At 42.7% G+C, this 24,777-nt stretch overlaps 1 protein-coding gene across 3 annotated transcripts in view; it reads right to left on the bottom strand.

The window, feature by feature from the left end:
- Positions 1-24,777, bottom strand: part of LOC124788124 (collagen alpha-1(XVIII) chain-like) — a 674,174-nt gene that overhangs the window by 38,537 nt on the left and 610,860 nt on the right. For all 3 annotated transcript variants that reach the window (XM_047255257.1, XM_047255259.1, XM_047255258.1), the window contains 4 exons: positions 20,331-20,561; positions 16,244-16,339; positions 2,588-2,713; positions 35-140 (listed from right to left, as the gene is read on the bottom strand). In XM_047255257.1, coding sequence (XP_047111213.1) covers positions 35-140; positions 2,588-2,713; positions 16,244-16,339; positions 20,331-20,561 — 559 coding nt within the window. The remainder of the gene's footprint in view (positions 1-34; positions 141-2,587; positions 2,714-16,243; positions 16,340-20,330; positions 20,562-24,777) is intronic.

The following is a 24,777-nucleotide window of genomic DNA, read 5'->3' as shown; positions in this document are numbered from 1 at the left end:
GGGTCAAGAGAATCTATTTAATTGACTGTCTCACCTGTATTGCCAGCGCTGGGGTCGTCGTACTGCAGGAAGCGGAAGCCGTTCCTGCAAGGTTCCCCTGGCTCTCCCTTCTGTCCTTCATAGGACAGTCCAGGGCGACCCTGCACAGAAGAAACATCTCAGCTACCTGCACTCTTTTGGAAACAAAGCTGCTGCAACCAGCATCACTTATTTTGCTATAGCGGAATTCACCGTTGTATCATGCGTTTCGTGTCATCCATGACTTTCTCGTGAATATTTATTTCGTATTATATGATTCCAAGATCAAGAATGCATAATGGTATTGATGGTCTGACGCAAAGAATTGTTCTCAATGCAACTTACTGCTGTCAGCACCAGAGGACACAGCGAAGATCGAATGAGAGCAGAATTTGCGTTATTTTGCCCAATCTGGCGACAATGGACACATAGTGTTGTTGTAACATCGGTAGTGTTTTATCGTAGGATTGAGCAAATAATTATCGAGATTCATCTTTGGATAGAAACTGGCAGTGCAGTGTTTTCGTAAGACGTTTTCAGTCCTGTAGAATACTCCATGTATGCCTTGTAGGAATCGTATCCGGCAGCAACGAAACGATGAAGTAAATTCAGGACTGAATTACTGGAAGTTTATAACAGTATGCCCGACGCAGTCCGAACTCGAGACCTTTGTCTTTCGCGGACAAATACTCTGCCGACTGAGCTACCCAAACACGACTCACAGTTTTACTTCCACGCAGTTTTAACCTGCCAGGAAGATTCATATCAGATCTCACAGTGAAAATTCATTCTGGAAAATCGAGGATGTTAGTATGCTTTTCACTGAAACCGTATGATAAAAAAATATATATTTATTTCATAGCGGTAATGTGGAAATAAATGTTCATAGAAACATCATTTACAGAGTAAATACGTACTTAATACTAGTAAATGTTGTCAAATACACAGTAAGACATGGATTTACAAGTTTAACTATGATAATTGTTACTGCTAGAAAGTGGATCGAATTTTAGTGCCACAAGCAAGGAACACGTAGATACGATTAAGTCTCCTATGCTTAGTTCCTTCCTGATACTGAAAATACAGTCAAAGAGAGTCTAAAGAACGTGGAGGTACGAGACACTGCCAACAGATCTAAAAAGAAAATAGATATAGAGAGAGAGATTTCATCACTCACTAATTATACATGTTCCAACGCCACTTACGTAAGTTTACGTTAGCACGTGATTCATATCTCTTAATTTTCTTAAGAACTTGTTTAGACCAAACAATGGTGATTGTAACTAAAAAAAAGTCAGTCAAATATAAAGTCACATGGACATAAAATAATACATAATGTGAGACATTACAAGTTCTACTAGAAGGTTACTCAATACTTTGACCATTGACTATCGCCAATCTCTCTCTCTCTCTCTTTGTCTCTCTCTCTCTCTCTCTCTCTCTCTCTCTCTCTCTCACACACACACACACACACACACACACACACACACTACATCATTACGTGCTTTCCTGTGCTCGTAGCGTGAAAGCCCAATTTTGGTTGAATACAGAAACCTGCCTTGAACTGCCTAGTACAAGAATGCACAGACGTACTCGACTAAAATACATCCAGAGTCAAGATAAGAACTAATAACCAAGAAAGTGACTCCGAGATTATCTTTAATCGAAGACACATGTTACTATTGTGGTTTTATTCTTTGTGAGTGGTAGAAATGTGTTAACTGCTTTGGTACAAACAGCCCAGAATCAGTTATTAAGCGACTTTGTAACCAGGTCGTTATAATGAAATTGGATCTACTCACAGAGATCCAGTGTAGGCTGTAACTATTTTATGGCAGCGAAACTAGATAGATATTCTAATGCGTCAAAGCGGAACCGATTTACAGTGAAAAAAAAATGAGTTCCGGTTTTGGCCACCAGGTGCAAATCTGGCGCTGTGAACACAAGAAAGAAATGTTTCCATTTGTAATGAATTAGGAATGGGACGTCGGCAGAATCGGCTAAACAAGTGAGAAAGCCATAATGTTGATTTTATTATTAACAGCTGCTTACGCAGTTTGTTCAATATGAGCAGTGGAGACGTCGATGACATGCTGTACAGCGCAAGCTGTACCTGGGGACCAAAACTGGAACTAAATTTTTCGAGCGTAAATTGGTTCCGCATTAACACATTAGCATATCTACATAGTTTCGCTGTCACACGATAATTATAGCCCACACTGGACCTCGGTGAGTAGCTTCATTTTACTTCTAACCACATGGTGCTATCAGTTTAGTTGTGCTCCAAAACATATAAATGTTGTAGAAATAAAAACAATAATCATACGCTTCTGTTACATTGTTACAGTTGGAACAGTTAATTTTTTCACTTTTATTAATTGTAAATGCCACACTTAAGTAAACTGTTGATAATTAATAACTGTACTAGTGCAGAATAGCTACTCAAACTAGATAATATAATAAATTGATCACCACATAAGTGGTTTGCCAAAGCGCGCTTAATACGGCACACCGCGCATGCTAGGAAGATGGTGAGGAGTGACAGAGTGTGACGTGTCAGACGACTCACCGGCGGACCTGGAGGACCCGGGGGCCCGGGCACGGGTATGTAGGCCGTCTTGCAGTTGCAGGGCGGCGCCGGGCGTCCTGGAGGGCCCGGCAAGCCCACACCGGGATCTCCCTTGTCGCCCTTCAGCTGTGAACACACAGGCACCATTACGTTTCATCCCTGCTGAGTGGAAGTTTAATTCGGCCGCTATCGAAGAATTGTAACCAAAAATCACCGAGCGATTTAACGCCAACCGACATACTACCTGCAGTACTTAACCCTTAACTGCCCGAATTTTTCAAAACTGGATATTTAAATTTATTTTCAATTTTTTGACTTCTTGTGCATCTAAGTAGTGCATATAAGCTATTATTTGACTCTTCTCTGTCTTAGTTAGTCTGGAACATAACGTGTCCATATGGACGCGCTGGGCACTCAGATGCATATTTGAAATATTTTCTGTGATATTGAAATACATTTGAAGATATGTCTTATTAATCAGAGTTTTAATACAGGTAAGGCAAAATTTGAACAAAATAATTCTTACAAACCAATTTATTACACCATACACAAAATAATTCGCAATCATTTGTTTTGCTAACTTTCATGGTGCACTCCAAAACATTCTAGACACAGTCCTACATCACATTTCCCACATTTTGAGCGAACAGCTGATGATTTCTGTTTGCAGTACAAACCTACACATCTTCTCTTCTTCTTAGTTTTCTTGATATAGTACTTTATACCATCATATCTGATATCACTTGGAACACGCGATTTGTATCCACACATAGGACTGCTCCTTTTACGGGATTCATGTATCTTTTTAGGTAAACTTGTACAATTTCTCTTCTGAATTCAGGTTGAGTAGCCCTAGCTCCAGTTCCTTTCTTCAGCTGCCACGCATTATGTACAGATACGTCAATCAGCCAAGAAAGTAAAGCTCAGTACCACTTCTTGTTTCGAATGTTTATTCTGCACATAGCAATATTTTCATCCATCCTATCCACTCCTCCCATGTGTTTATTATAGGCTGTGATAATTTGAGGACGTTGTACTTGAACTGTCTTCTTCTCCTTTGCGGAATATCTTTTTACAAATGATACAGGTTCAACTCCTTCACAGGCCGGCCGGTGTGGCCGTGCGGTTCTGGCGCTTCAGTCTGGAACCGCGTGACCGCAACGGTCGCAGGTTCGAATCCTGCCTCGGGCATGGATGTGTGTGATGTCCTTAGGTTAGTTAGGTTTAAGTAGTTCTAAGTTCTAGGGGACTGATGACCACAGATGTTAAGTCCCATAGTGCTCAGAGCCATTTGAACCATTTTTTTCAACTCCTTCACAGGTAGAAGCTACAGTAACCACTGAATTGTCTATCCATTTTGTGACTACAACACCATCATCCTCGCAAAGTGAGGATTCAAAATACCCCCTTTCCGTTTTAACTAGCGTTTTCTTTGAGGAAACTGGGCACGATTTGGGAACTCTGTTTTCTCGGATAGTGCCTGTTGCTCCATAGCCCTTTTCTCTCAGGTATGACAGAATAGAAAAACCAGTAAATAGGTTGTCAAAGAAAACGTGGAATGGCAGTAGCAGTAGCTATCATCTGAACGAGTGGGGCAGTAACCTTACCAAACTGTACTTCATATAATGTATTTCGATTGGGTGATTTTCCTTGATAATAGGAAAAATTTACCAGATACCCAGAAGTAGTGCATAAACACCATGCTTTATATCCAAATCGTATCGGTTTCCCCCTGATAAATTGCTTGCAAGAGTGTCTCCCAAAATATTTTATCATTGATTCATCGTAAGACAGATGTTTCTGAGGAACAAACAGCTTATTACATTTGTCTCTTACTATTTCAATAAAGGGTCTAATTTTCCACATCTTGTCCTTATCATGAAATTTGTTATTGTCGTTACAGTGCAGAAATCTAAGAATTTGTTCAAAACGATTTCTCCTCATGACATTGCATACAAAATCGTTTCGTGTGTCTAAATTGGAATCCCAGTATAACCTCTTATTAGGGAGAGAGTTATAACTACTTAGAATGAGGATCCCCAGAAAACACCTCATATCTTCACAAGTTATATTAGGATTTGGAAAGTTCTTGAAAAGTGCGTAGTTGTTTGACTCATCAACTAGGAATTGTATCAGATCGTCATCAAATAATAATTCGAAAATTTCCACTGCAGACTTATCAACATACGTGTCAAAGCATGGATCAGGAAAAGACTTCAAATTTGAAATTAGTGCACCATGAACCCAGGTTTTTTGCATATTTCTGTTCCTGTAATCTATATTTCTGAAATCTGTTTCTGTGTGTGTGTCTGTTAATCTTATTTCAGCTTCAGCCCGGAGTTGTCTAGGATTGAGATTATCTGCTATTACTCCTTCATCCTCATCACCCGAATCCTCATCCGTGAGGACTGCTGGATCAGGGGGCGTGATGTAAATTCAAACCCTCCCTGAAAACAATATGTGGCCGCCAACGCTAAAAATAATTGTAAGCCAACAATGAAGTAAAAACAAAACTAGTCAACAATTTAATCCATATAGACACGCTGGGAAGTTATGGGTTAAGGGGAGACGGAAGGCAAGTGGTCTTCAAAAATTCGATTTTTAGGTTTTAGCATATTTGAAATGCCTGGTCTTTCCTGCGTGAAACAGTTTTTGTTATATATATATACGACAATTTTTTTGTGAGGTATGGTGGTTTTCCTGACACACTGTGCAATGTGGCATTTAAATGCCACGCCTTCCTTTTTGCGCCATGCAGAGATAATACACAGCATTTAATTAAATGAAATGAAATTAAACCCATATTTAGAGACCTTTGTAAAGATACCTTGTTGAAGAAATGTCTTCATGGAAAAACCCAAAATTTAAATGAATGTGTGAACTTTATCATTTGGAACCGGTTACCGAAAACTGTATTTGTTCAGCTTACAACCCTCAAATTTGGTGCTTATGATGCTATTTCTTCCTTCAATGATGGTGTAATTCTGGCTGCTTTGGAATTATTGGGCATAAAGTCTAGTGGAAATACTGCAAAATCCTTGGTGCAAATAAATAAAGAGAGAATTCGCAAAGCAGATAATGCTAATTTAAAATGCACAAAAGAAGCCAGACAAAAAAGAAGAGGGACCAAGAGAAGGAAAGCAGGTCAGTATGATTCAGATGGTGCTCAGTATGGTGCAGGAAAATATTAGCGGTAAGTAATTCTCATCATTAACTATACTAGAATTGCAATGTTAAACTTTAAGTGGTTTTTTCTCAAAACTACATTTTTTAATTTTCAGGTACCATTATTTGATAAACTAATGGGGTTAGAAACATGAAATTTGGTCAATTTGTACTGCAGATGGTAGTAAGTTATTACAAGTAATCAGAAACTCTTTTATAATAATAAATGTACAAAAAAGTTAAATTTTACAAGTGAAAGAAAAAAGATTTTCTTCTTCAAAACAATAACAGGTATTATGTTAATTTTACTTGTAAATTGAGGCATATATGTTATATATATGCAGTTAAGATTTCATTGTTTTATCACTTATATTTCTTTTGAAAAGTACCCACCAAAATAGCATTGCCAAAATAGGGATAAAAACTGGCTTCTGTCTCCTCTTGCTTTACAGCACACTGTTCGTATACAGCAGACAGACCACCTTAAGGCTTATAACATCAGTGACAAATGTCAATAAGGTTGCTGGAAACACTATCGCAGAGCAACTACGTTAATCAAACTGGCTGACGACATCAAACATGCAATGGACAGGTATGAAGCCACCATTGTAATACTGTTTGATTTCAGCAAGAATTTTGGTATTGTTAATTTCAGTATATTAGTAATGAAAATGATGCAGATCACTTTCTCAGACAGTATCGTGGTGCAACTACTACCTTAAAAACAAATATCAACGAGTCGTCTGTGGGTCGGAGAAGTCGTCATGGAAACATGTGTTGCGATGCGTTCACCAGCGTGCAGTCCTTAGTCCACTGTTTTTCTCGCTAGTCGCAAATGGACTTGGAGGGATACTGACTTTGAACTGAAAAAATGAGATAGACTTTCTAATGTAATGTGTGCCTCAGTGCTTTTTTTAATTAATTGATTTGTGCCTGATTTTATTCTGTGAAGCTCATTAATGTATGTAAATACCGTAAATGTAAATGTGATTCAAAAAGTACTTGAAGTGAAGTGAAGCGCAGCTGGGCAGCAAGAAACTCTTTAACGCGCAGTCCCCGCAGCGATAGTAGTTGTGAATCTTTGAGTATGGACTCTAAAAAAAAGATAATTGATTTATTTAAAAAAGAGGACTGTTAATCTGTATCTTGTGGAAAGAAGGCGTGTTGCTAGGCCGTCGCCCAGAACGTATTGTGGCATTTAATAAAAATTGATATTTTACTGATAAAACCGAGTAAAGTATGTGTGAGAATTGCCAAACATTTAAGTATACAAATTTTCTGGAAGTGAAGAATAGAAACATCTTGTTTTTGGGAAAGGAGGTGAACTTCATTGTCGTCGGCGTCTATCAATAGACAGAATTGTAAGTGTACAAAGTTCACTAAAATTCAGGAAAAGAAATGCATTCTCTATAGTTTTCATTCAATACGTAACAACCTCTCATAATTTCTTAATTACAGTAATTGGATTACGTTCTTGTACAATAGTATGGTGCTGAACTCCACTGACCAATTTTGATGTAGCAGGGCGTGTAGTTTGAAGGAAGTTTGTGTGCCAAGCAATCTCCATTTCTCACGTAAAGCAGATGTTTGATCTTATTTACTTACAACAGTGGTCCCTTAGGTATGAAAATCCGCAATACGGCCAAGTAACTAACAGAGTCGTATTTTAAATCTTAAAGAACAATGACTTACCTCCAAATTGTAATACGTCACCAACTGGTGCAGAAGCTGATTATTCAAGGAGGCAGAAACCATAATTCAGGTACCAGTTACGACTTAAAGTAAAAAACTCAATAAAAAATCAATCTCTCTCTCTCTCCAAATACACTACCGGCCATTAAAATTGCTGCACCACGAAGATGACGTGCTACAGACGCGAAATTTAACCGTCAGGAAGAAGATGCTGTGATATGCAAATGATTAGCTTTTCAGAGCATTCACACAAGGTTGGCGCCGGTGGCGACACCTACAACGTGCTGACGTGAGGAAAGTTTCTAACCTATTTCTCATACACAAACAGCAGTTGACCGGCGTTGCCTGGTTAAACGTTGTTGTGATGCCTCGTGTAAGGAGGAGAAATGCGTACCATCACGTTTCCGACTTTGATAAAGGTCGGATTGTAGCCTATCGCGATTGCGGTTTATCATATCGCGACATTGCTGCTCGCTTTGGTCGAGATCAAATGACTGTCAGCAGAATAGGGAATCGGTGGGTTCAGGAGGGTAATACGGAACGCCGTGCTGGATCCCAACGCCCTCGTATCACTAGCAGTCGAGATGACAGGCAACTTATCCGCATGGCTGTAACGGATCGTGCAGCCACGTCTCGGTCCCTGAGTCAACAGATGGGGACGTTTGCAAGACAACAACCATCTGCACGAACAGTTCGACGACGTTTGGAGCAGAATGGATTATCAGCTCGGAGACCATGGCTGCGGTTACCCTTGACGCTGCATCACAGGCAGGAGCGCCTGCGATGGTGTACTCAACGACGAACCTGGTTGCACGAATGGCAAAACGTCATATTTTCGGATGAATCCAGGTTCTGTTTAGAGCATCATGACGATCGCATCCGTGTTTGGCGACATCGCGGTGAACGCACATTGCAAGCGTGTATTCCTCATCGCCATACTGGCGTATCACCCGGCGTGATGGTATGGGGTGCCAGTGGTTAGACGTCTCGGACACCTCTTGTTCGCTTTGACGGCACTTTGAACAGTGGACGTTACATTTCAGATGTGTTACGACCCGTGGCTCTACCCTTCATTCAATCACTGCGAAACCCTACATTTCAGCAGGATAATGCACAACCGTATGTTGCAGGTCCTGTATGGGCTTTTCTGGATACAGAAAATGTTCGACTGCTGCCCTGGCCAGCACAGTCTCCAGATCTCTCACCAACTGAAAACGTCTGGTCAGTGGTGGCCGAGCAACTGGCTCGCCACAATACGCCAGTCACTACTCTTGATGAACTATGGTATCGTGTTGAAGCTGCATGGGCAGCTGTACCTGTACACGCCATTCAAGCTCTGTCTGACTCAATGCTCATGTGTATCAAGGCCGTTATTACGGCCAAAGGTGGTTGTTCTGGGTACTGATTTCTCAGAATCAGTGCACCCAAACTGCGTAAAAATGTAATCACATGTCAGTTCTAATATAATATATTTGTCCAATGAATACACGTGTATCATCTGCATTTCTTCTTGGTGTAGCAATTTTAATGGCCAGTAGTGTACAAATATAAATATTCATATTATTAAGTTAAAAGTCATTTTATAACTTCATCTTTGCCAACATGCCTCAGAGTATCAAAGACGTCTCTGTGCTGAACAGGTTAAATACAAAGAACGGTCATCGATTAATAACAGCATGAATGTATACGAAACATGAAAGACTGAAACTAATTAAAGGGAAAAGAAAAATTTTGCATCTGAAAAATCTCGAAGAACGGAAAAAATTCAGGAAAGAATTAAAGAATAATTAAAAGAATATGAAACAGAACACGTAACAAAGGTACTAACCACAACAGTTGAAGAAGTGAGTGGTTTGTGTAAATTTCAGAAACAACGAAAAAAGCTAACAAATTAAACGATAAGTTTAATGGGAAAGAAAGAAAAATGAAAGTAGAAAGAGAAAAGATAGAATATACAGAATTGTTCGAGACTCTGAGAAAGCTCGCGAAAGAAGACATCAACAAGTATGAAGAAGATACGCTGGATGCCAGTCTTGAAAATAAATCTAGTTTAATGATGGGCAACCGAGAGCTTATGACTGAAAAGAATCAGCTAATAGCGGTAGACGCAGATCAAGGCCGCATTACAGAGAATAAAGTAATACTCTACTGTCCTGGATATTTTTATAGTAACCCGTAACGCGTACAGTAAAATCAATGATGATGCCTTAATCCTTGATGAATTAGACACTTCTGTCTTCCAAACGCCAGAAATACTTGTCTCAGAAGTCAAACAAGCTACAGGCAAGATGAAAAACCAACTTCACCAGGCTGTGATGACCTCTTAGTATTTATTTTAAAGCTCATGGATGAGGAATTATTTTCCATTTGTTAGCACAATTACCAACAGATTGGAATAAAGCCGGAAAAATCCTAATATATAAGAAAGGTAGTACTAAAGATGTGAAGACTTATCACCCTATCAGCCTTCTGTCCGTCTCTACAAAGTATTCACTGGAAATATGACTACCAGAGTGTGTTACATTTAAACTGGCTCAATCCACTTAGCAAGCTGAGTTTCACACAGGATTTAGTACAACTGAAACAATTAGTAGAAAAATGAGTATCATCTACTTCTTTGCGTTGCTTTATAGATTTTGAGAAGACATTCGATTCGATGACTCATTAAAATCCTATACAACATACACAAAATCTCCACAATGTCTTTAAGTGTTGTTGAAGAAACGAATAAATTTCCCGTGGAATTGAGAGTAAAACAAGGTGACTCTACATCTTCAAAACTATTTTCAGTAATCCTAGAAGAAGCGATGTCTGAATTGGATTGTAAAAGAAAAGGAATCAAAATTCTGGGAAAGAGATTAATTAACATGAGATTTGGTGATGATATGGTTCTGTTGGCAAATACCAAAGGAGAACTTCAGACATTAGTTAACGAACTTGAATAGTGTGCTCTGAAGTTCGTCTAAACGTGAACTAAGACAGAACCAAGATCATAATGAATGAATGGAGACTTGAGGCAAATGGATGTGGTCAACTTATAAGTACTAAAGGAAACTTTAAACAAAAAATAAACTGCGCAACAAAATTAAAATCCCATTTTTTGAAAACCCCTTCACTTTATCCATTTCGGTGCCCAAGTTCGAAATTAGAGTAGAAGGAGCCTGCAGCCTTCCACTGTGAGGGTGCATAGGCGTGGCGCCTCGCCACGTCACCCTCGGACTCGGCGACGCTTCAAACAGCTAGATGTTGGCACGCAAAAAAAAAAAAAAAAACAACTAGAGCTCGGACGTTCATTTGAGGTGTAATGATATCGTATTATTGGCACCATATTTCACCACATTTCTGCCCAACGCCGCTGTGGACGTGTCACACGATGGACAGATCGTCACGCCTCCTCTGACGCACGCCTCTCACCCCTTTTCTCCACGTCTCCACGACGGAGGTAATCGCGAAGCCCAGCGGTTTTCTTAAGGGTGTCCGAGCAAAACATTTCGGACTCTTCCCTTCTCAGAACTAACAAGAAAAGGCCTCCAGGTGAAGGCGTGAAGGAAGCCACCCCTTCCATTGGGGCGTTCATTTTCACCCATTTCGCCGTGGGAAACGACACTTTGCAGTGCGATGTGAAACACGACGACGTTCTTGACAACCTTTGACACTGCTGACAACCTCCGGACGATTCAGCCGTCCTCTAAGGACATCGTAGGGCTGCAACCACGTTGAACATGATCTCACTCCTCTGGAATGCTCTATAGAATGGAAACAGTAGGAGTTGTTCAAAACCATTCGACGAAATTTGAACGTGATCCGAAGCGGACAAGAGTGTTAATGCTTCCTCATCCCCCCGGTTTTGCATCCTTCTGTTGCGTGAGCACGGGTGGTGGTGGTGGTGATGGTGGTGGTAGTGGTGTGTGCGTCGGGAAGGGGGGGGGGGAGGTGTGACATTGACCAGAAAAGGGTACCTATAAGACCCTCAATTCTGCAATACCCTCGGTGACACCTGCTCACCTTTGTGGACGATTTAAAAATGTCCCTGTTCAGAGACATCACCAGTTCCTTTCTCTGCTCCCGGTAGCTGAATGGTCAGCGAGACGGATTGTCAATCCTCTGTCCCCGGATTCGATTCCCGGCTGGGTCGGGGAATTTTCTCCGCCCAGGGACTGGGTGATGTGCTGTCCTTATCATCCTTTCAACCCTCACGACTGCAAGTCGCCGAAGTGGCGTCAAATTGAAAGACCGGCACCCGGCGAACAGTGTGCCCGAAGGGGGGCCCCAGCCATACGATAAAATAAAACCAATTCCTTGGCGCCAGCAGGACAGGCAACCGTTTCGACACCCATCAGATGTCGCATGCAACCAGTAAATGCTAGTACAGCGATGTAGCGCTACTCAGCTGTTAGGTTCTCATTCATGATCAAATCATTTTCTGCACAAAGGAAAACACACATTTTGATTTTAATGATTGTTTTAGTGATTTGAATGAATCTTTAGTAACAGGTGGACCTACCTCTAGCATTAATAACAGTGATTATATCTACAGTTAAAAGAACTGATCTAGCCGGCCGCTGTGGCCGAGCGGTTCTAGGCGCTTCAGTCTGGAACCGCGCGTCTCCTACAGTCACAGGTTCGAATCCTGCCTCGGGAATGGATGTGTGTGACGTCCTTAGGTTAGTTTGGTTTAAGTAGTTCTAAGTTCTGGGGAACTGATGACCTCAGATATTAAATCCGATAGTGCTCAGAGCAATTTTTGAACTGATCTCGGCCCGGGAGATGTAGTTCTAGATGTTTTGTAATACATCAGCCAGTTCCTCAACTGTTCCTGGCTTGGGATTTATGCACCTTAGCCTTCTACCCATGAAATCCCACTCATGTTCAATTCAGTTTAAATAAGGCCTGTTGGTAGACCGTTTCATCGCTGGGATGCCTGCTGCGTCGAAACAATCTCAGACGACCTGGATGATGTGACACTGAGCATTGCCCTGCATCAATATGAAGCACAGGCTAACTGCTGCAGCCCCTTAGAATTACTTGCATCTGCATTATCTCATCCTGGTAGTCCTGGGCGTTCAGTGCTGGATGTGGCTCAACGAAAAGGGACGTATTCCTATTTAGCCTGATGCCTCCCCAAATTATGCCAGTTCCCCTCTCCCCCAAAATGTGGTCTGTGGGGAAACGATGTCTGGATGATTCCTCACCTCCACATTGCGACTCCAAAGCGGATCCTGCCATCATGTCCCTCTCTGGAGAAGTGTCACTCATTTGTGAAGAGCACGTGACGCTAGCCCCCATGCACATTTTCCGCAACCATAGCTGAATTGCCTGTGTAGACACCACTTGAACAGTAGCTAGTCAATCAGCTAGAAGCTGTAGAGTTGCTCATCACTCATGGACTAACTGCTGTCCAATAGTGTGATCGTCATGTGATGTACTGCAATGGTGGCAGACCTGACCTCAATGTCGCATAGTAAAGCCTGTCTACAAATTTTGTCGTAAAGCTGTTCCTACCATGCTCTGTGACATGCCTGGCACGTTTACAATGTATCACTGTGACTTAACATCTCCAGACAATCAACATGTTAGCTAATCTTGGTGCAAGACAGCTGTCTCCATACCATAATTCTGTAAAACAAAACAAAGATTCCAATTCATCTGCACTGAGAGTCCTTACCATGCATGAAAGAAATGATGATAGCAGGAGACAGAAACACACCACACCATGCGAGAGCTGTCTGTAGAATGAGCTGATTGTTCATTAAATAAAGAGCTGAGTGCGCTATGCCGCTGCACTAACACTTGCTGGTTGCATCTGAAATTTGATGGGTGTCAGCCCCTACGAATTGATGAAGGTGTGTCTCTGTATAGGGACACTTTTAAAGTTCAAACTTTTTGTGTTCTGGGCAACTGCAGCTGTTGAAAGGCATGGTGTTAGAACTCCGCTTACAGCTGGTAAAATTGTTGTTTATTAAAACACAACCGGTTTCATGGCTTAAAGCTGCATCATGAGGTGCAACCCACATGGTAAAAGGCAACGACAGTGTCACTACATTTTGTAGATATTAAAACTAATAAAGTAACGTCGAAAAGATACTCACAACGGTAAAATGTCATAGCCATATCCATCACTCCTAGCCAAAATTAATGTTCAGAGAATATCGTCAGTACTACGGCGAGCGAAAGGAAAAGAAGACGTGCTTCATTTTTACTATGCGGAAAACACAGTAATTAGCATTGTGCCGTGACTGACCAAGTTAGCAATGACAATTTTTTAATCGCCAATCCGGCTCCTTTTTGAAAACTTTTAGCGTCCGCTCAGCATAAAATATTTTCGCTTTTATTTTTAGATGCTGGCAAACTTTAAAGAATGGTGCACGCCTTCTTTACCTTTTGCTCGCCATAGTGTTGACAATATTCTCTGAATAATAAATTTTGACTAGGAGCAATGGGTATGACTATGATCTTTTAATGCTGTGAGTATATTTGAGACATTCCATTGTTAATTTTAATATCCAAAAAATGTGTACTTTGCTTTTTACCGTGCGGGTTGTACCTGATGATGCAGCTTTAAACCGCGAAACCGGTTGTGTTTTAACAAAAAAATACAGTTTTACTAGTTGTAAGCGGAATACTTCCTAACATCATTTTTAATATGCTCCAAACGTAAGCTCTATCGAGGTCCTAGAGAGACCCTCTGCCACGTTATCCACGTGCGTATCAATATAACCGTCCCCTCCCCTCCCCCCCCCCCCCCCCCCCCCTTACCATCCAATCCATGAGCACATGTAACTGTAGGATGCGAAAAATGAGGGGTGAAAAAGCTTAAAATCCTTTTCTAATTCAGATCACGTTCATATTTCGTCAAATTGTTTTGAACAGTCCCTGCGGGTTCCAGCCTGTACACCAGAGGAAAAATTGCGGTCACACTACACTCTATAGGGATGTGATTACATTCAACGAGGTTGTCAACTGTGTCAAAAGTTGTCTGTGAATACTTACGTAAAATATATGTGTAATATTCTATTATTTGATCATGCTAGCCTTTATTATGCTCAGTTGTGGTGGATGCGATTGGATGGGCAGTGCGTTTTTCACACGCTTTGTCTTCCTCTGGGTTTCTTAGTCACTGTTGTTTTCGCCACTTATCCTCATATCAGATACCTATCATCATTCTATTGCTGCAGAATTGGAAGAAACTACGTGCATATCGACTGATGTTGCTTTGTACAACACTGATCGCCGGCCGGAGTGGCCGAGCGGTTCTAGGCACTACAGCCTGGAACCGCGCAACCGCTACGGTCGCAAGCTCGAATCCTGCCTCGGGCATGGATGTGTGTAATGTCCTTAGGTTAGTTAGGTTTAAGTAGTTCTAAGTTCTAGGGGACTGATGACCTCAGAAGTGCTCAGAGCCATTTGAACCACTTTGAACAACACTGATCGGTTGGTTCTGGTACGAAATGCCTTTGCTTGATTTGCACCCATTTCGCCTGCAGAAGGTGCAGGATCTGACACCTGTCGACTACCGTAGACATAAGAATTTCTCTCAGTGGCTGCTCGAGCGCCATGCATGTGTGGGCATAGCAAAATCCTTGAGTAACTTTAATATGAAGATATCAACATGGTTTTGCAATGAACATTTGGCGTGGTATAGTGGACAATCAGTTACACGGAATGCAATGCATTCCATAGCGCCTGACCGGCAGTGTACCGACAGTTTCTGGGACACGAATTGAGTGCTTCGTGATGTTCCACCTCGCTACAGGAAACAAATTACGGTTTTTGCATGACAGTGGTCCTGCAAATTTCAGACGGGGGCGAGAGAGTATCTCAGTGTCGTTTAACCCGATAAGTGGCTAGGTCGAGCAGGACTAGTTACTTGGCTCGCCAGATCTCCGGATCTTAGACCGCTGGACCTCTCCCTTTGGGGCCCTCTCAGTTACCTCGTGTATGTTGTTGCAAATGAAAATGGCTGCACAACTGTGCAGAATGGGACGACCGGAGTTTGCAAGATTCCGAGAACGCAGAGCACGTCAGTATCTTCGTCTATATGGACATCATTTTCAACATGTTCCACGTAAATCTGCAGCAGGTAGTTCTGCTGAATTTCGAGTTCCTTTCTTGACGTTGGTTTCTGAGAAGAATCAATTTTGTGTTGTTTTTTAGCGCACTTGTGATCCCTACCCTACTGCATAACTCGGAAATAAAGCAATTTCATACAAAACTTTATTTAACATTTTACGCTTATTTTGATTCATGCATTACACCCATGAAGTGTGTACATTTACTTTTGAATCGCCAAGAACCAATTTTGTGTTGCTTGTGGCGCACTTATGATATATACCTTGGAAATAAAGCAATTTCATACAAAAATTTATTTAACATTTTACTCTTATTTTGATGGATACGTCATACCCATGTTCCGGGGTAAATGTATAGTAGATAGTTCTGCTGAATTTCGAGTTTTTTCGTGTCGCTCTCACAATAAAATATTTTTGTGCCTTTGTGTGTTTTGTCACCCAACAGAGCAATGGAAATGACTTGTCTGCGAGATTATTCGACGATTGCTCCAAGATCCTGTGTTGTTCAAAGTGTACCAGAATATTTATTTATTCCGTCTAGCAATATTAGGGCCTCCTGTATTTAACCAGACATCCTTAGTGATTTAACAGTACAATATGTGCAGTACATGAGCAGTATACAGAGTGATCCAAAAGTAACTGCACATGTTCTGACAGCAGTATGAAAACGAAATGCAAGAGAAAGTGAATTTGTGCCACTACTGAACGGAAGACGCTGCCGTGTACACACCTTGGGAGCTTCGCAGCTTTCTCCTCTGTCGCCTTTGACGCCGTCACGGCCGGGTATCCCGGGAGCTCCAGTGTTGCCCTTAGGTCCAGGAAATCCCTGTAACACAGAAGACAGTGAGACGACGACGTCACGGAGCTGCAGGACTTAGGACTAACTTCATCCACTTTTACTCTTTGAGTATAATGTTGCAGGCAATCGAACTGTTGAGGTTGTACTGGTAATTTGACAGGCATTAATTCGGATTTAATTACTGACGGAGCCGATAGCACTGATGAAATGCAGGGTCCCTGTTCAGCAACATATTTTTCAGCGTGTTATTTTGCTTTACTATGAAATGTGAAGATAACGTTTAACGAAATTGTATTTCACTGGTTTAAGCAGCAATATATCCAAAGCACTTTGATTGCTGCACCATTATCTGACCAAAATAATAAACATAAGCCACGACAATAAAGCTACCTGTCACAGTTGGCTTTAATCCGAACATTGTGGTTGAGATTGTAACCCTTATGAATATGAGCTGAAACTATAAATTAGCATAATCAGTCACATTTATTGTGTACTGTACCTGAGTTCTGCCAGATGACGAACTCAAGATTGAAAGTAGTTGCAGAATAATACAAATTAAAACTCGTTGCGGCTTATGGTGACTGTTTACGAGAAAATGTCTTTTATGAGAGTTGTGAAGCATGATTTTAAGAACATTTACTATACTTTTGATTACGTGTTTCAGATGATTATATGTCCATTTTTAGGTGGATTTGTATCATAAGTACGACTTTTGGGTAACATGTGGTACTCTGTTTCACGTGCCACGGGCTGCTTTTCCTGTCGTATTTACACCATATGCGCCATATACAGGGTGTTACAAAAAGGTACGGCCAAACTTTCAGGAAACATTCCTCACACACAAAGAAAGAAAATACTTACTTTCCATGTTAGAGCTCATTTTATTACTTCTCTTCAAATCACATTAATCATGGAATGGAAACACACAGCAACAGAACGTACCAGCGAGACTTCAAACACTTTGTTACAGGAAATGTTCAAAATGTCCTCCGTTAGCGAGGATACATGCATCCACCCTCCGTCGCAGGGAATCCCTGATGCGCTGATGCAGCCCTGGAGAATGGCGTATTGTATCACAGCCGTCCACAATACGAGCACGAAGAGTCTCTACATTTGGTACCGGGGTTGCGTAGACAAGAGCTTTCAAATGCCCCCATAAATGAAAGTCAAGAGGGTTGAGGTCAGGAGAGCGTGGAGGCCATGGAATTGGTCCGCCTCGACCAATCCATCGGTCACCTAATCTGTTGTTGAGAAGCGTACGAACACTTCGACTGAAATGTGCAGGAGCTCCATCGTGCATGAACCACATGTTGTGTCGTACTTGTAAAGGCACATGTTCTAGCAGCACAGGTAGAGTATCACGTATGAAATCATGATAACGTGCTCCATTGAGCGTAGGTGGAAGAACATGGGGCCCAATCAAGACTTCACCAACAATGCCTGCCCAAACGTTCACAGAAAATCTGTGTTGATATGACGTGATTGCACAATTGCGTGCGGATTCTCGTCAGCCCACACATGTTGATTGTGAAAATTTACAATTTGATCACGTTGGAATGAAGCCTCATCCGCAAAGGGAACATTTGTACTGAAATGAGGATTGACACATTGTTGGATGAACCATTCGCAGAAGTGTACCTGTGGAAGCCAATCAGCTGCTGATGGTGCCTGCACACGCTGTACGTGGTACGGAAACAACTGGTTCTCCCGTAGCACTCTCCATACAGTGACGTGGTCAATGTTACCTTGTACAGCAGCAACTTCTCTGACGGTGACATTAGGGTTATCGTGAACTGCACGAAGAATTGCCTCGTCCATTGCAGGTGTCCTCGCCGTACTAGGTCTTCCCCAGTCGCGAGTCATAGGCTGGAATGTTCCGTACTCCCTAAGACGCCGATCAATTGCTTCGAACGTCTTCCTGTCGGGACACCTTCGTTCTGGAAATCTGTCTCGATACAAACGTATCGCGCCACGGCTATTGCCCCGTGCTAATCCATACATCAAATGGGCATCTGCAACTCCGCATTTGTAAACATTTCACTGACTGCAAAACCATGTTCGTGATGAACACTAACCTGTTGATGCTACGTACTGATGTGCTTGATGCTAGTACTGTAGAGCAATGAGTCGCATGTCAACACAAGCACCGAAGTCAACATTACCTTCCTTCAATTGGGCCAACTGGCGGTGAATCGAGGAAGTACAGTACATACTGACGAAACTAAAATGAGCTCTAACATGGAAATTAAGCGTTTCCGGACACGTGCCCACATACATCTTTTCTTTATGTGTGTGTGAGGAAAGTTTCCTGAAAATTTGGCCCTACCTCTTTGTAACACCCTGTATAATCTCAGTTAAGAAAACATGGCGTATTAGAAGCGTCGTCAGTAACCTATCTTCTAGGGTGTACAACAGCGTAAAAAGAAGTATATGCTTTTTAAGGATACTTATGAGAAGGTTAAATGTCCAAAAGATACGACTAAATTCGAATCTTCAAGCCCGTTTTTGTGTTCATCATTCCGAGACCACAAAGATCAGCCGTTTTACAAAGATACAAGAAAAGTTGTCAACTACACGTCTACTAAAAACGAAACATTTATTGACAATAAAGAACAAAATATACCGTAATTTACAATAAACGTGTAGCTCATTTACAGATATTGCAGATTCAGGATATTACATTGTTGGTTACATGTACGATACCTGGAATTGTCTTCTTGTCTGATGTGCTGTTACTGTAGGTAGCGTGATGTACGTGGTAGGTAGGTGATAGAGATTTTCCCACTTGAAGAGTGATAGTCCATAGAGAAAATAGATAACTTGGCTCGCTGGTCAAAGCACTCCACACTGTTTGAAGGGAGACTACACATGAATCGTAGCTAGGTGACGCATTCCTGCATGAGCAGTCAGTCGGACGCATCTGAAATGTGGCACTGAACTTGGGAAATGGTCAGGTAGCTCAGTCAACGAAACCCAAGAAAAGGTGGAATAAGAGAAAATATTCATGTAGTCTCAAATATTTGTAGACTGATAGTAGGAAATTTCATGAACAACGTTCCAAATATCCCCACTGGAAAGCTGTGAGCGCGAGGGCGTGGGGGATGGGGGTCAGTGTGGGGAGTTTCGAGGTCACTTCATGTTTTTCTTGGATAACTCCAAAACTGTTGATTATAGCAAAAATGTTTGTCAGTGCAACATTAAACTGCATTAAATTTCCTGTTCATTTCTTCTCTAGGACAAATAGCTCACACATTGCACAGGATGCAAAAATTGCAGATTATTATAAAGTAGTATATTAATGGTAAAAAATTGCTGTTTACTGTTAAATGAAGTGCGTTAAGAACAAATATTAAACGTGTGCTCTACGTCAAAGTGCAGGATCTTAAATAGGAGAGCTTTGTGTACTGCTCATCAGTATTCACCTGAAGATGGCAAGAACACTCTGGGCTGAAATATCGTACCAGCAACTTACAGTCATCTGGCAGTACTCTCAAAATTTTATAGAATTGTCTTAAAACACATAACCAAGTTTTTATCAACGACTACACAGCAGAAAATTTTGGAGTACGAGATGGCTTCAGCAAGGGGAGAATGGAATTCTCATTATTGACTCACAGAGTATTTCAGACTTGTTTATCATGCCGTTCATCTCATAATGATTTCAATGACACACTGTTAAAATATTAAGTTTCCATAGTGGAGGCGAGAGCATATCACTTCCGTTGCATTGACACAGTTCACCCGTCCAAAAACACCAGTTAGTAGATATGCTTACATCTCTCCACAGCATTAACAAACGATTTCTGCTATTAATCACTGCGACTAATCGCAGTGTGACATCTACCGTAATAAGCCACGTAAACACCATTTTAATGCTGCTGAGGGATACTTGTTGTGAATTCGGTAACTATGATTTTAAACTGTGACTAATCGCAACTGAAAATCGCAGTTACCGAATGTTAGCATTCACAGACGTTACGGATATCGAAAAATCACAGTGCCAGTAGCCAGTACTTACGTCCATGCCGGGTGGCCCTGCTGGCCCCGTGGGTCCGGGCGGCCCCTGCGGTCCGGGCGGGCCGCGCCGCCCCCGCCGGCCGGGTGCGCCCTTGTCGCCCTTTAGCTGCGGCGCGCCGCCCTCCGCCACGGCCACAGCGCCCGGAGGCCCGGGCTCTCCTCGGGGACCGGCCTCTCCAGGGACGCCCGGCAGCCCGCGGTCCCCGCGGTCTCCCTTCGCTCCCGGAGGACCCTGCAACAGGTAGGTACACGTCACAGCAGCTTACACAATACATCACTTTCAATATACATTAGTAACTCCAAGGGAAAGACACTTTCATAGGACTTCATAACCTAGAAAAAGCATTCAGCTACGTAAAATTGAACATGATACACTGGCAGAAAGAAATGCAGCACCCTCAATGTTCACTGACACCAGGCTGTAATACACGTAGGTGACAAAAGTCATGGGATAGCAATATACTCTTATACAGATGGCGGTAGTATCGCATACAGAAGGTATAAAAGGGCAGTGAATTGGCGGAGCTGTCGTTCCACTCAGGTAATTCGTGTGAAAAGGTTTCCGATGTTATTACTGACGCGAGACGGGAATTAACAGACTTTGAAGCCGGAATGGTAGTTGGAGCTGGATGCATGGGACATTCAATTTCGGAAATAGTTAGGGAATGCCATATTCTGAGATTGAAGATGCCAAGACGGTGCCGAGAATACCAATTTGAGGCATTACCTCGCCCCACGGACAACGCAGTGGCTGACAGCCTTCACTTAACGACCGAGAGCAGCAGCGTTTGTATAGAGTTTTCAGTGCTAACAGACAAGCAACACTAAGTGAAATAAATGCACAAATCAATACGGAACGTACTACGAACGTGTCCGTTACGACAGTGTGAAGGAACCCGCGTCCTTGTGTAAAGGAAAAGGGTGTATGTTAAATTCATTCTGAAAAAGAAACTACCTTTGAAAGTGGTTCCTTTTGCTAACGGTACGACATTGCCTACTCCGCTCATGACCATACCGATTGAACTCTAGACCACTGGGTCCGCGGCTCGTGGTCGTGCGGTAGCGTTCTCGCTTCCCGCGTCCGGGTTCCCGGGTTCGATTCCCGGCGGGGTCAGGGATTTTCTCTGCCTCGTGATGACTGGGTGTTGTGTGATGTCCTTAGGTTAGTTAGGTTTAAGTAGTTCTAAGTTCTAGGGGACTGATGACCACAGCTGTTAAGTCCCATAGTGCTCAGAGCCATTTGAACCATTTTTTCTAGACGACTGGAAAACCGTGGCCTGGTCAGACGAGTCCTATTTTCAGAAGATAAGAGCTGATGGTAAGGTTCGAGTGTGGTTCAGATACTACGAAGCCATTGACCCAAGTTGTCAAGCCTCTGTGTAAGCTGGTCGCGGACACATAATGATGTGCACTGTGTTTACATGGAATGGACTGGATGTTGGCTACTTGGAGACCATTGTAGCTATTCAGGGATTTTTATGGGTGACAATGCGCCATGTCGCCGGGCCACAGTTGTTTGCGATCGGTTTTGAAGAATATTCTGGACATTTCGAGCCAATGGTTTGGACACCCAGCTCGCCCAATATGAATCCCACTGAACATTTAAGGGACATACTCGAAAGATTAGTTCGCGTAGAAAATCCTACACTGGAGACATTCGCAATTATTTACGGCTATAGACGCAACATGGGTCAATATTTCTGCAGGGAACGGCTTGTTGGGTCCATGCCACGTCAAGCTTCTGCACTACTCGAGCAAAAGCAGGTCCGACACGATATTAGGAGGTAGTCCATGACTTTTGCTACCTCCGTGTATCACTTTCATTATACGCAAGGAACACCAAGGAAAATACACTTTCATAGGACTACGTGACCTAGAAAAATAACTCAGCTATGTAAAATCGAGCAAAATACACTGCCGGAAAAAATGCAGCACCCTCAAGGACTGCGTTCAGTGGCATCAGGTTATAATATGTGCATACTGAAACGTTGTAGTGACGCTTGTGTGTGCACCCTCTATTTTTGTTCTCTGCAGACAGTAATTGCGTTGAGTTTAGGGATTAACTGATTGCAACATTCGTTCTAAGTTACAACCATACCCCACCGAGTAAGTATGCTTGCTGAACAATTGCAGCCATTTGAACGTGGTCGCATTGTGGACCTGCAGAAAGCTATACGGACTCATCGGCGGATTGCTGCACGTGTTGGACGTGATGTATCGGTGGTATGTGGCTGCTTCCAGCAGTGGTTTGTGGAACAGTTTCAAACCTGTTCAAAAATAGTTCAAATGGCTCTAAGCACTATGGGACTTAACATCTGAGGTCATCAGTCCCCTAGACTTAGAACTACTTAAACCTAACTAACCTAAGGACATCACACACATCCATGCCCGAGGCAGGTTTCGAACCTGCGACCGTAGCAGCATCGCGGTTCCGGACTGAAGCGCCTAGAACCGCTCGGCTTCACCGGCTTCACACCTGTAAACCTGGTTCTGGGCGTCCGCATAGCACAGACGCAAAAGATTGCCGCATTGTTCGAGAAGCAGTGGCCGACCGGAACTGCTGGTACAGCAGGATTACGATCGGGTGTGCCTCTGGCCAGGCAGCCACCGACGTCATCGACACCATGACACCGTCAATCGCGGCTACACTGGTGTCGTGGGAGAGTTTACCGGAGAGTGTAATGGTGCTCTGTCGTCTTCAGTGATGAGAGTAGGTTCTGTATGCATACAAGTGATGGACGTACATGCGTACTGCGTAGAGCTAGAGAGCGGGTTGTTACGGAGTTCATTCGCTCACGACAGACAGGTGCTACCAGACCTTATGATGTGGTGGACCATCAGTTACAAGTCGGGGTCATATTACGTATTTCTCCAGGGGAAAGCAACCAGTGCCCACTGCATTGCATAGTTTATCTGCGTGCTACTACCATTTTCTCGGCATGAAGGCGATGTGGTTTTCAGCAGATTGGCTTGGTTCAAATGGCTCTGAGCACTATGGGACTCAACTGCTGAGGTCATTAGTCCCCTAGAACTTAGAACTAGTTAAACCTAGGACATCACAAACATCCATGCCCGAGGCAGGATTCGAACCTGCGACCGTAGCGGTCTTGCGGTTCCAGACTGCAGCGCCTTTAACCGCACGGCCACTTCGGCCGGCTTTTCAGCAGATCTATGGACGTCAACATAAGGCTGCTGCCACGTAACTCCACTGGCCAGCAAGAGCACCAGATCTCTCGCCAATTGAATGCATATGGGACATTGTGAAGTGCGAACTTACTCCTCCTCCAGAGCCTGCGAGAACCATTGCCGCATTGTAACAAAGGGTGCAAGACGCTTGGGACCATTTACTGAAGGATGTCATTTGGCACCTTTAGCATCGTTTGCATGCGAGAATACACTCCTGCCGCCAGCGGGGGCTACACTGTCTACTGATACAACTGTCTGGGCACTCTTTTCTGTGAAATGTGTGTTTCCATGTGGTCTGAATTCGCCGTCGTATATTCCTACAGTGATGAACTACTCGTCACATCACTTGTCAATAAAATGACATTGTCTCTATGGGTTTTGCATTTTTTCCCGGCAGTGTACTTTGAATAAATTGTTCTCGATATTCCAGCTGCATCAGGTGTTTGAAATGTTACGAGCTTTCGACCAAATTCTACTTGGCCTTTGTCAAGTGTAATGATGGGCTGCTGGTACGTCTTTATATATTCGGAGCTGCTGGCTGTGGTGTCACTGGTGCTCACAGCATCCCCATATATGGACATTCGTTGACTCTGCGCTCGCTGAGCCCGCTTCAATCTCGCGACTGGTGGATCCCAGGCCGCACTGAGCTGCAGGCCGTGTCGTCTAAGTTATGTGGTCCTACTTTTCTCCGCAGCACAAACTGATTTTCCCCCTTGGAAGATCTATTAAAATGTTTTATTTACTTGTTTTAGCTGTGATGGTAAACAGGAGTACAGAAGCGTATTATCCAGGCATATTTGTGCGAACAAAAGCTTTGGTGTTTCGTTAATGTGTAGTTTCGCATGCTTCTCTGGTCTGTTTTCTGAGTGCGGAGAAATGTCAGCAAAGTTTTAATAATTTTGTAACGTTTCCCTCTTGTGGTTTATACTATGTGACTGATCTTCAGCATTTCCTCCTGGTTTTTCTTTCGAGACCTACCAGCATTTTTTGAGCATGTGTTAAATGCCAGTGGCGTGCATACGAGTTTTCCATCGTTGTGAGTATGAGTAAGCGAGTGAATGTGACTGCGCGGTTTCTCTGAGCCGCCTTTATGTAGCGGCTGAAGATCCTTTCAGAAGAGTGACTTCTTTATCACAACCGAATGCTCGTGAGCAGTGAGTCTACCGTACCGCTCCTGGCGTGTATTCCTGTACGGAGGCCACTTCGTAGTGAGTGGTCCTTTCCATTTTTTATTTATTTTTTTTCTGCACAGTTTGGCTCCT

Source organism: Schistocerca piceifrons, chromosome 3 (genome assembly GCF_021461385.2).
Source record: "Schistocerca piceifrons isolate TAMUIC-IGC-003096 chromosome 3, iqSchPice1.1, whole genome shotgun sequence".
Taxonomy (NCBI): domain Eukaryota; kingdom Metazoa; phylum Arthropoda; class Insecta; order Orthoptera; family Acrididae; genus Schistocerca; species Schistocerca piceifrons.
Note: the sequence above shows the minus strand (reverse complement) of the source record. Positions and strands in the feature narration are given on the sequence as shown.